General features: G+C 45.6%; 1 protein-coding gene across 1 annotated transcript in view; it reads right to left on the bottom strand.

Annotated features, from left to right (window-relative positions):
- Positions 1–9107, bottom strand: part of LOC102847470 (immunoglobulin lambda-like polypeptide 5-like) — a 52316-nt gene extending 43209 nt beyond the window's left edge. Inside the window, exons 1-2 of the mRNA XM_006903021.1 lie at positions 9062–9107; positions 8491–8765 (exon numbers count right to left, since the gene is read on the bottom strand). Of these exons, the coding sequence (XP_006903083.1) occupies positions 8491–8765; positions 9062–9107 (321 nt within the window). The remainder of the gene's footprint in view (positions 1–8490; positions 8766–9061) is intronic.
- Positions 9108–11718: the final 2611 nt, after the last annotated feature.

Here is an 11718-nt window from a genome sequence, read left to right as displayed (position 1 = left end):
TCCTCTTCTGAGTGTATGATTTTTGTTGTATTTGACAGTCTATTTATGTTTCTAAATTTGCTCCTATGTGAATTGTTGTTGTATACTATCAAGTCACAACTGACTCCTAGCTGACCTTCCAGTGGGTTTTCATAGGCACTTTAATTACGTGATAAGAGACTGCCCATCTTTCTCCTTTGGAGCACTTGGAAGATTCGAACAGTGTGTCTTTGGGTTGGCAGCACAGCTCCTGACCACTAGCCCACAGAGTTCCCCTATGTGGGTTAAGGCCCTTAAATATGCTCATATGCTTTTCATGGGTACAAAAATATGTGTAACCTGAGGGTACTCAACAACAATGATCTTTATAGCACTGCAAACAGTTAATTTATAAGATTTAAGTTTCCTGAAAAGACTTGCTTCTGGAGCTTCCTCTCTGGGTCCTCAATCTGTGCTGTTATCTCCAAATTTGCCCCATTTTGAGATATCCCCTTGACAGACTTGTTTCACAGACCATACATCATCTCTCATCTTTGTAAACCCTTTAACCTCCCTTTGAGATTCTGTCTGAGTAAATTCTTCCTCATTTCTCAAAGTTGAGATCCACTGGGAATTCCAGATCTTGGCATCTTAGAAAATGAGCCTGGTGATGCCATGGTTAGAAGAGTCACCTGAGAATGGAAGAATTGACGGTTTAAAAATCACCAGTTGCTCCAAATGAGGAACATTTTACTGTAAAGATGAATTGTTGTTGTTGTATCATAGAGTTGAAACCGACCCATAGCTGGCAGGCTTTCAGAGACAGTTAATCACACCAGAGAATTGTCCATCCTTCTGCAGAGGGGCTGGTGGCCTCGAACCACGTGCCTTCAGGATTGCAGCACAGATTCTTGCCTCTAGGCCACCAGAATTCCTGAGAAATCCAATGAGACATCCAAGTTCTCTCCTTCAGGGTGGATGTGAGTTGGAATTTGCAGTGAGTTTGCTGGAGCCTGGGAGTCTTAGAAAGCTGGAGGTGATAGCTCAAAAAGACCTGCCCTTTTCCTCTGGGATGTGCCTAGAGATGCAGGAGGTTGCTCCGGTGGGTTAGGAGAATGAAAACTGAGGTGAAACTGGAAAGTTCTACAGGAGAATGTAGTTCTGTGTGACCTGGGGGAGAGATTGGGTGAGGCAGGCATGGTAGGCAGGTTCTGTCTCACTTCTTGATCTTCCTGTATCACTGTGACCAACCAGTACTGCTGTCCCATGTCTGACAGTAATAGTTGGCCTCATCCTCAGCCTGGGCCCTGCTGATGGTCAGAGGGCCATGTTTCCAGAGTTACTACCAGAGAACCGGTCAGGGATCCCCGAAGACCATTTGCTATTCTCATAGATGACCAGTATAGGGAACTGGCCTGGCTTCTGCTGGTACCAATGTTGTTTTCCCCACAAGTGATGTGGGCTGTCTCTCCCAGGCCCACTGACATTGAGGGTGCCTGAGTCAACTCATAGGAGGCTGCAGGGCCTGCAAGAGAGTCAGGAGAGTTAGGGTGACAGCGGAGGGGCTCAACTCCTGGAATCCACCCTCCTTTGAATTCAGGGAATCTGTGGACCCACGGGAAACTCTTCTGCTCTCCTACCACAAGATCCAGGGGCTTGGCTGGAGGAGAGAGCCCTTGGATGAAGGACAGCCCTGCACTCAGCAAAAGTGGTGTTCCCAAGGCTCCAGCCCTATGAGCACAGCTTCCCCCTTCAGGGTGGGTGTCTGAGCTCAGAATCAGATGAGGCCTCTCAGGGATTCAAGGGATGAAAGAGTTAACAACTAGGGACAGTACCTATGCAGTGAGCAAGGAGGTGTCCAGTTCATGGTGCTGATGCTCAGAGACCTACTTCTGAGAGTATGCGTGTTCTTCCTTGGGCTCTGTTATTTTGTTGCTGAAGAGGTTTAAATTATGCATATCAGCAGAGTTCAGGGCTTCCTGGAAGGAGCTGTTTGGCTACAGAGAAGTCACAGCCCTGAGGACACAGAGAGGGAGGCTGGGCCCTGCATACCACCCTCAGTCTTGGGGCCTCTCCCATGCCAGACCACAACTCCGACCCAACTTCTCCATGTCCAAATTGCAATACCTGAGTGGTATTACCCCAGAGATGGCCAGAGGTGACATGTTTTTCTAATTATGTAAGACACAGAAGTATGTGTCCCTGAGGTGATCCTGGAACCTGTGTTGGAGGGACGAGAGAGTCATTGTGTAGATGTTGGGGTTGTTCTAGATCGGAGGCCCTTTCTCTATTGATTCTTTTTTTTTCTATAATGATATTTTATTAATTTTCATAAACATTTACAGAGATTTTGGGTTTCCATTCATTCATTGTTGCACTATTCTCTCTACCCTCCTCCCAGTTTGTTCTTGTCCAAATGCCACAGTGCTTGTCAAAGCCAGTTCTGATTAATCTTCTTTGTCAGTGTATCCTTTGCCATTCCCTATCACTCCTCCCTGAGAGAGACTTCACCCTGAGTCATAAGGAAAAGGGGATGGCGTATTCTCTTAGCTACTTCCTGCTGAAAAGGGACGCTGTGGGTTTCAGGGTGAAGATCTTCTCTCACTACTCTAAAGGGCCCCTTTGGCAGTAGGAAACACATAGACTATTATGGAGATTGATTTTGGAATTTAGATGCACTCTTATTGATTGTGCTTGGCCGTACATGTTCATATCCTTCAAGATGTATCATGGGGGTGTTGCAACCTAGAAGACACAAATTTGACTAACAAGTTATAAGTACATGAGTCCAAAAATTATGGAAAAGTAAAAGATTCTTTCATTGTTTTACAAACCCTCCCCCAGGTCCCCTCCACCATGTAGCCCTCGCTCTAGTCTCCTGTGATGACAGAAATACCTAGTTATATATCTCTTTTAAACAGTTTTCTCCCTCCTCTGTTTCAGTGCAGTATACATTATTGAACCCATCTTACTCAGTCTCTCCCCAACCCCAAGGACAGTCCCATTCTACAACAGTGGCATCATGTAATATTTGTCCTTTTGTGACTGGGATATTTCACTCAGCATAATGTTCTCCAGAGTCAACCATTTTGAATAATATTGCATGAGTTCCTTGTTTTTTAATGCAGCATAGTATTCCATTCTGCGAATATACCACAGCTTCTCTAGCCATTGGTTTGTTGATGGGCACTTAGGTTGTTTCCAACTCCTTGCTATTGTGAACAAAGATGCAATAAACATGGGTGTGCATATATCTGCTTGGATGTCAGCTATGGTCTCTTCAGGGTATATTCCCAGTAGTGGAATTGCTGGGTCAAATGGTATCTCTATTTGCAACTTTTGGAGAAAGCGCCATACTGCTTTCCACAGGGGTTGCACCATTTTACACTCCCACCAACAGTGAATCAGGGTTCCAGTTTCTCCACAACCTCGCCAGCATTTGTTGCTTGCTGTTCTGTTAAATTTTGCTATTTTGACTGGGGTGAAATGATATCTCATAGTTGTTTTAATTTGCATCTCTCTTAGGGCTAGGGATTTTGAGCATTTCTTCATGTGTTTGTTAGCCATCTGAATGTTGTCTTCGGTGAAGTTTTCTCTATTGATTCTAACTCTGAGGGAAGTGTTCATTTTAGGCCAGGATCAGAGGTGTTCTGTCCTTGAACATTTTGGAGGAGTCAGATGAGAAAACTAGTCCTACTCCACACTTGGAACCTTTCCTGTGACATTCTAGGACCCCCTGTATCCATCCTCACCCTGTCCTCAAGTGAGTCCTGGAGCTCTTCAGGTGCAACTTCCCACTTTGATGACAGGAGTGCAGAACCATAAGTGCCCCGGGGAAGGGTAAAGTGCTACTTCTCAGAGTCTGCCCTGTCGGAGCATCCAGGGCAGATGACATGTGCTTTGGCCTGCTGTCCTCAGATTGCAGTTGAGGCCAGGAAAGGATAATGAGCTGAAAGACAGGCTTACTGGGGATGATGAGAGCCTAGTGCTGACTTCACTCACCTTCTGTAATTGTGTTGTGAGATGCCTTAAGGTGCTAGGAGAAGCATCACACTATAACTGTAATGAATGAAGTATAGAAATGAGAGCAGTGCATATGCCAGGCATGGGGACCATGGGAATGAAATGCGTTCCCTGTCCCCCTAGAGAGAAGATTTATGAAAGCAGAGACATGGATGTGGACAAAACTTCTAGAGCAGGTGTGTAGCAGGACTTGCTGTTCCTCAGTAGGTAGGGTTGAAAGACAATCATGTATTCCAAGGAGATGATCTTTGGGTCTATGACAGTTTTATGTCAGAACTAAGCCTATATGACGTATGAGCTTTAGACCTATGATCAGAGAAAGGAATGTCTCTGAAACCTAGATCCAACAGACACAGAGTTAGTGACAAGGGATATACTCCAGTGATAACACCCTTCTCTAGGTCTGAGGTCACAGTGAGAACCCTGACTGCATATTGGGATCCTGGGAAAAGGCCCGGCTGCTGTCCAGGGTCCCCGTTCTAGTATCTGTGCCTGTGATCTCTGCTGCCCCCTGGAGGCTGAGTGCACTCGTGCTGTGCTGCAGAGCTGCCTTGGTCCAGGAGCACGTCCTGCATCTGCTGATCAGCGTGTGATTTCTTGAATTCCTTTAACAATAAGCCAGTAGCCAGCTTATTGATCATGTATCCATCATGTCCAAGCAGAAGTCTGCCATTGTACCTGCCAATATTGCTTTTGTCAACCATTGCAGCTAGGTAAGTCAGGAGAAGCTCTCCTTCCTGATTTGAGACTTTTCCTTAGTGCTCGCTTGGGCAGCACATATACTAAAATTGGAACGATACAGAGAAGATTAGCATGGCCCCTGCGCAAGGAGACTTTTCCTTGAAGAAAAACAATTAGATAGATAGATAGATAGATAGATAGATAGATAGATAGATAGATAGATAACATATATAATTATCTATCTATCTATCTATCTATCTATCATCTATATCTCTAAATCTATTTCTATCTCTAGCTATCTATTTCTATCTCTATCTAACATTATATCATCTATCTTTATCTTTTAGATATATATGTATATCTATCTATATATCTTTCTAACTCTCTAAGCTTCACTTATTTTGCTTCTCTGGAAGCTTCAACTTAAAAGTCAAGTGATGACATCATCTCAAGATACTTAAAGAAGGGGTAAATTGTTTATATTCTCATCTGTGTACTTCGTGAAATCACATGTATACTTTTATATTTAAGGATGTAGGGGGAGAGAATGAGAGAGCCGGAAAACCCTAAATGATATGGTGCTGGAGCTCTGTGTTACACTTCTTTTTTGGAAGGTGATGACAAGATCTGCCATCAGGAAACTACCCCCATGCTTATAGCCATGAAGATGGAGGGAGGAGTAAGTACCTGCTGTCAGTGTGGTGTCTACTTGGGAGCTAAAGGAATAGAACCCAGAATCCACTGATTGAACACTAATTCACAAGGCCCTGGAGGCACCTCAAGCGAACTTGATCAGACAGGTGCAGGTAATCAAATGAGGTAGCAGCTGGTGAGTCCAGGAAATGCTCAACACCAGGGGAGCTCTAACTGTAGTGACCCCCCATTCTGGCCTTAGTCAGACAACGTGGTGCCCAGATCAGGCCCCTGTCCACAGGAAAATGCCATCACTACCTTAACTCCTAGTAACCTCACCTATCCTCTTGATACAGTTCCCAGAGGCCCTAAATTTAAGTGACAGTTGGAACTCTGCTGTCACGATGATTTTCCTTCCCTGGCATGAGAATGCCTCAGGCCTGTCACACCACCCAGTGTTCCATGAATGTATATGTCCTGTTTTCAGTCCCCATGTGGCCATTGTCCCAGATGGAAAAAGCACATATGCTCTGAGAAGGAGCCTGTGAGTAATGAGCTCATAGCCACCACCGTATGAGTCCTTCTGGAGCCCTGGCGGGGATGTGGCTGCTTGCAGTGGACAGATCAGAAGGCTGGAGTTCTTGAAAACTGTGAAAAAGTCTAGAGGACTCAAATGATTAGAGAGAATTGACAAGGGCTCTAGACTCCAAAACAAGATTTTTTTATTTCAAGCAGAGCAGGGAAGGGGGTGAATAAAGATGACCTGGGGGGAATTTGAAGGTTTAAGTCTCAATAGTTATGATAATATTTTTATTATTGTATTATATTGCAATGTATTAGAACAATAATTATTGTTATTATGTGTCATCAAGTCATAACAGACACACCACTGACCTTTTAACAGGTTTTCAGAGGCACTAAATCTCAAGGAGGGAGACTGCCCATCCTTCTCCTGCGGAGTAGCTGGTGGATTTGAACCGTGTGCCTTTGGGATTGCAGCACACATTCTTACCTTTGGTCACCAGAGCTCCTCCTTGAATATAATTATTAGTACTAAATAGCAGATATCTAAATAGAAGATTACAGGGATTGGTGAATGTTATATGTGCACAGTACACCATAGCAAAGAGTATATGCTGTACGTTTTCAGTTTCTTACAAGATAATCATAAGATGATGAGAGGACACATAGTTCTAGTAACTGGTAAATCATCAGACAAATTTTAAAAAAAGAAAGAAAAAACTCCAAAAAGTGGTCGAAATAGAAATAAATAAAAACCCTAAATAATCCAAACCTTAAATATGTTCTTATTTGCTTATTTCTCTTTGGGATCAATTGTAAAGATTTACCAAGAACACTGTACATGAAGACCCTGTGAGGACACCCTATTACCTGTAGCATCCGTTCCACCACAGAGGACACGCACTCTGGCTATGACGTGGTTTGATGTCATCCAGTCCACCATGATTCATGGAGACCGTACGACAGCAGATCTGAACATTGCTCCATCCTGCCCCATTGATTGTTGTAGTCACTATATCATCCATTGTTGGTGGTCATTCTCTCTCTGACTCTACACCTTTCTCAGCATGGTGGCCTTTTACAGTGACTGACCCCTTGTAATAATAGGTCAAGTTAAAAAAATATTTTTATTTGCTGGGTAAAAAAAAAACAACCAAAAAACAACACAACAAACCAACCTGAGAGATGGATTATATGAAGAAGAATGTGGCATCAGAATTGGAGGAAGGCTCATCAACAGCTACATTATGTAGAAGTATAGAAGACACAACCTTGCTTTTTCAAAGTGAAGACCTAAAGCATTACTGAAGATGATCAAAGACTACAGCCTTCAATATGAATCATAACACAACATCAAGAAAACAGAATTCCTCACCCCTGCACCACGGACTGCCAAAAGAACAAATAAATCTGTCTTGTAGGAAGTATAACTAGGTTGATCCTTAGAGACAAGGATGGTGAAAATTAATCTTACACAGTTTGGGATTATCAGGAGGCACCAGTTTGGGGAAAAAGACATTGTGTTTGGAATGGTAAAGGGGAATTGAAAAAGATGAAGATTCTCAACAAGAAATAATGAAAATCCAGTAAGTTACAACCAACTTCATCCATGCAATTGGACTGGGCAGATGGAGTGGGTGTGGCTAGAAGAAAACACCAAAGAATGAAACCTGAGGGCTTTTTCTGAACTTAGTGGAACTGAGGACTCCTTAGAGGTCCTGATGGTTGTCTTGGGGAAGTTGGGGAGATGTTTAGGGACCCGCGGTGAGTTCATTGGACTCACCTGGCTGTAAGGGACTGATGTCCTTAGCAGTGTCTGCTGTTATGCCTGTGCCTAATCTGTAACTGGGGCCTGAATTTATGATGATTTCACTGGGCCTGGCCTCAATCTGTGCTGTCACCTCAGAGATGTGACCCATTTCTAGATGTTTCCTTCCTTGATAACATGTCCCACGGGGCCCTGTGCCATCTCTTATCTCTCTTAACACTCTTTGACCAGCCTTAATCATCACATGTGGAAAATTGTTGTAATTCTAGTCCTTTAAAAAAGGAAGCCTAGTGAGGCAGTGGTTAAAGTATTCAGCTGTGAGGGACTGGATGGTTTGAAGTCATCAGTTGCTTCAAACAAGCAAAATAGTACTGTGTGTGTCTACAAAGACTGATAGTATGGGAAATCCCATGAGGCAGTTCATTCTGTCCCACAGTGTTGCTTTGAGTTGGAAGTAGTATTGAGTTAGGTGGAATCTTGGGGGCCTTTAGGGAGCTGGGGGTGATAGAAAGACCTGCTTCACTGACTCTGGCATGTGCCACAATCTAGAGGCCCAGGAAGTTGTTCTCATGTATCAGGAGATAAAGGCTGAGGTTTGAAAAGGTAGAGGGGCAGTGAAATGGAGGAAGACCCCTAACGGGCTGTGCTGACTCAGTGAGTGCACCGATGAGCATAAATGTGTCAGAGATGATGAGGACGATGAGGATAGGATAGGGTTCAGAGCTGTTCACAGGGTCATACTATGAGTCATATTCTACTCGACAACACCTAAGTAACAGCAAGTGAAAGTCTGTCCTGCTCAGTGTGATCTGGGGGAGAGACTGGGCGAGCCAGGCATGGTGGCAAGTTTCTGTCTCACTTCTCCATGTGCCTGTGTCTCTGTGACCAGCATTGCTGCCGTAAACCTGACAGTAATAGTCAGCCTCGTCCTCAGCCTGAGTACTGCTGATGGTCAGGGTGGCCGTGTTCCCTGAGTTAGCGCCAGAGAACCGATCAGGGATCCCGGAAGGCCGGTTTTTATCACTGTATATGACGAGTGTAGGGGACTGGCCTGGCTTCTGCTGGTACCAGTGAGTATATTTACTTCCAATGTTGTCTCCCCCACAGGTGATGCGGGCTGTCTCTCCCAGGCCCACTGATGCTGAGGGTGCCTGAGTCAGCTCATAGGAGGCTGCAGGGCCTGCAGGAGAGAGGAGAGTTAGAGTTACAGCTAAGGGGCTCAACCCCAGGAATCCACCTTCCCCTGAACTCAGGAAATCTGTGAACCCTCAGGATCCTCTCCCTTCTGCCCCTACAGGGCCCAGAGGTTAGGCTGGAACAGGGAGCCCTGGAGGAATGATAGTCTTCCACTGGGCAAAGGTGGTGTCTCCAGGGCTGCAGGTCCATGAGCATAGTTGCCCCCTGCAGGCTGGGTTTTTGAGCTCAGAGCCAGACCAGGCCTGTCAGGGTGGGAGAGGGAATAACTTGAGGCAGCACCTGTGCAATGAACAAGGAGGGTGAGGATGAGGGGGGTCCAGTTCATGGTGATGATGGTCAGAGACCTGCTTCTGTGAGGATGTTGGGTTTGGTCTCCCCCTGTGCCCAGTTCTCTTGTTGCTGAAGAGCCTTCAGTTATGCAAATCAGCAGAGCTCAGGACTGCCTGGAGGGAGCTGTGTAGTTGCAGAGAAGTCTGAACCCTAGGAACCCAGAGAGGGGAGGATGGGTCCTGCATGTCACCCTCAGTTGTGGGACCTCCCCCATGCTAGCTCACAATTCTGTACCAATATCTCCATGTCCACACTGTGTCCTGGGCTAACCCCTGGGTGGTCTGCTGGCCAGAGGGGAGATCTTTAATTATTAAAGACAGAATTCTGTGCCCAGGAGGGTGGTTCTGGGGTCTGTCCTGGAGGGAATAGAGAAAGAGTCACCATGTGGATGTTGGAGTTGTTCTAGTTTTGTAGGCATTTTCTTTGCCCATTCTGAGTTTGAGGGAGGTGTTCATTTTAGTTCAGGATCAGAGGTGTTCTGTCCTTGAAAATTTTGGGAGAGTCCAATGTGAAAACTAGTTCTACCTCTTTCAGTTTGACATTCCATCTGACATTTATGGACCCACTACATCCATTCTTCTCTGTCCCACAAGTAAGACCTGGAGCTCAGAGAGGTTCAAGTTCCCTACCCAGATGACAGCCAGGAGTGCAGAGGCACAGGTGTCCCCTGGGAAGGCAAGGTACTGTGTGTCCAGGGCAGGTGACAGGTGCTTTGTCCTGCTGTCCTCGGGGTGCAGTCAGGGCCAGCAAACGATGGTGAGCTGAAGGACAGGCTTGCTGTAGGAGCTGACGAGAGCCAACTGCAAAACCCGCTCACCTCCTGTGATTGTGTTGTGAGATGCACATAACTGCAAAGAACCAAGCGGCAGAAATTCATGAGAAATTCTTGAGGAATGAAATGTGTCTCCTGCCCCCTAGAGAGAAATTTTACGAAACCAGGGACATGGATGAAGGAGAAGCTTCTAGAAACTGTAGAGGGCAGATGTGGAACAGAACTTGCTGTTTCTCTGTAGTAGGGCTGGAAGAGGGTCATGTGTCCCAAGTACACAGTCTGAGTTCATGAATTTCATTGTCTAATCTAGGCTGATATGATGAATTGTCCTTGGACCTTGGATTAGAGGATCCAAGAGACACAAAAGTGGTGACAAGGGATATAAACTCAGTGAGGACACTTCTTCGGCAGGTCTGAGGTCACACATTAGAATTTCCGAGTAATGGCCTAGCTGCTGTCCTGGGCCCCCTTGTCCCAGAGTCTGTGCCGGTGGTCTCTGCTGCCCTCTGGTGGCTGAGCGCGCTCATGCTGTGTTGCAGAGCTGCCTTGATCCAGGGGCAGATCCTTTATCTGCTAATCACCGCTTGATTCCTTGAATTCCTTGAACCGCAAGCCAGCAGCCAGCTTGTTGACCTTGTCTTCGTCCCCTCCAAGAAGTCTACCATCTTGCTTTCCAATATTCCTTTTATCAACCACTGCTGCCATGTGAGTCAGGAGAAGCCATGAGTCAGCCTGCTGACTCCTAATTGGAATTTTTCCTTGAGAGAAATCTCTCTTAGTATAGATAAGATTCACTGGTTTTCTTTCTTTTGAGGACTAAACATAAAACCCAAGACATTAAGACATTAGCCCAAGGCACCCAAATAAGGCGTAATAGTTTATATTGCTATATGTGGACTTAGTGGAATCATGTGTACACTTTTATATTTGAGGAGATAGGTACAGAGCGTGAGAAATGAGAAAGTAAGAACACTCCAAAGGATATGGTGATGGAGATTTTGTGTCAAATATCTTTCCTGGAAGGTGGTGACCAGCCCTACCATCCAAGACCCTCCTCCATGCTTATAGCCATGAAGATGGTGGAGGAGGAGGGGGCAGGAGCTTGCTAGCTATTGGCACAGGTCCTTATTCCTGAGCTCCAGGAATAGAACCTAGAACATGTTGACCAAACTCTAACTACAAAGAACTGGCTCCACTCCTAACAAACTTGATCAGACAAGTGCAAGTAATTAGATTGTAGGGTATGAGGTGGCTGATTCTGAATCCAGAATATGCTAACTGTGGAGGAACTTTGACTGTATTAAATCCCCATTATGGATTTACTTGGACAACATGAGGCTCAGACCAGGCCCCTGTTTTCAGGAAAAGGGTCCTCACATCATTAACTCACAGCGACCTCACCTCTCCTCTTGACACAGTTCCTCTGAGGCCCTAAATGTAAGTGACAATTGGATCTCTCCTCTCAGTAGAATTCTCCTTTCTTGATGTGAAGAGTCCCTAAGGCCTGTCATCATCACCTGGTGTTCCAGGAAGGTCTCTGTCATGTTCCCAGCTCCTGTGTGGTCACTCTCCCAGCTGGACACACCGACCCTCTGAGTAGAGGAGCTCACAGCCACCACCCCATGAGTCCTCCTGTAGCCTTGGTGGTGGGTGTTGCTGCTTCCAGTGGACAGATCAGAAGGCTTGAGTCCTTGGGGACTGAGAAAAAGCCTAGTGGGCCCAAATGATCTGAGAGAGCTGCAAAAGACAAGATTTTTTTCCATTTTAAGCAGAGCAGGGAAGGGAGGGACTAAGGATGAGCAGGTTGACCTGAGGGGAGTTTGAAGGCTGCAGG

Source organism: Elephantulus edwardii, unplaced genomic scaffold (genome assembly GCF_000299155.1).
Source record: "Elephantulus edwardii isolate Elephantulus edwardi_28Jun2011 unplaced genomic scaffold, EleEdw1.0 scaffold00494, whole genome shotgun sequence".
NCBI lineage: Eukaryota > Metazoa > Chordata > Mammalia > Macroscelidea > Macroscelididae > Elephantulus > Elephantulus edwardii.
Note: the sequence above shows the minus strand (reverse complement) of the source record. Positions and strands in the feature narration are given on the sequence as shown.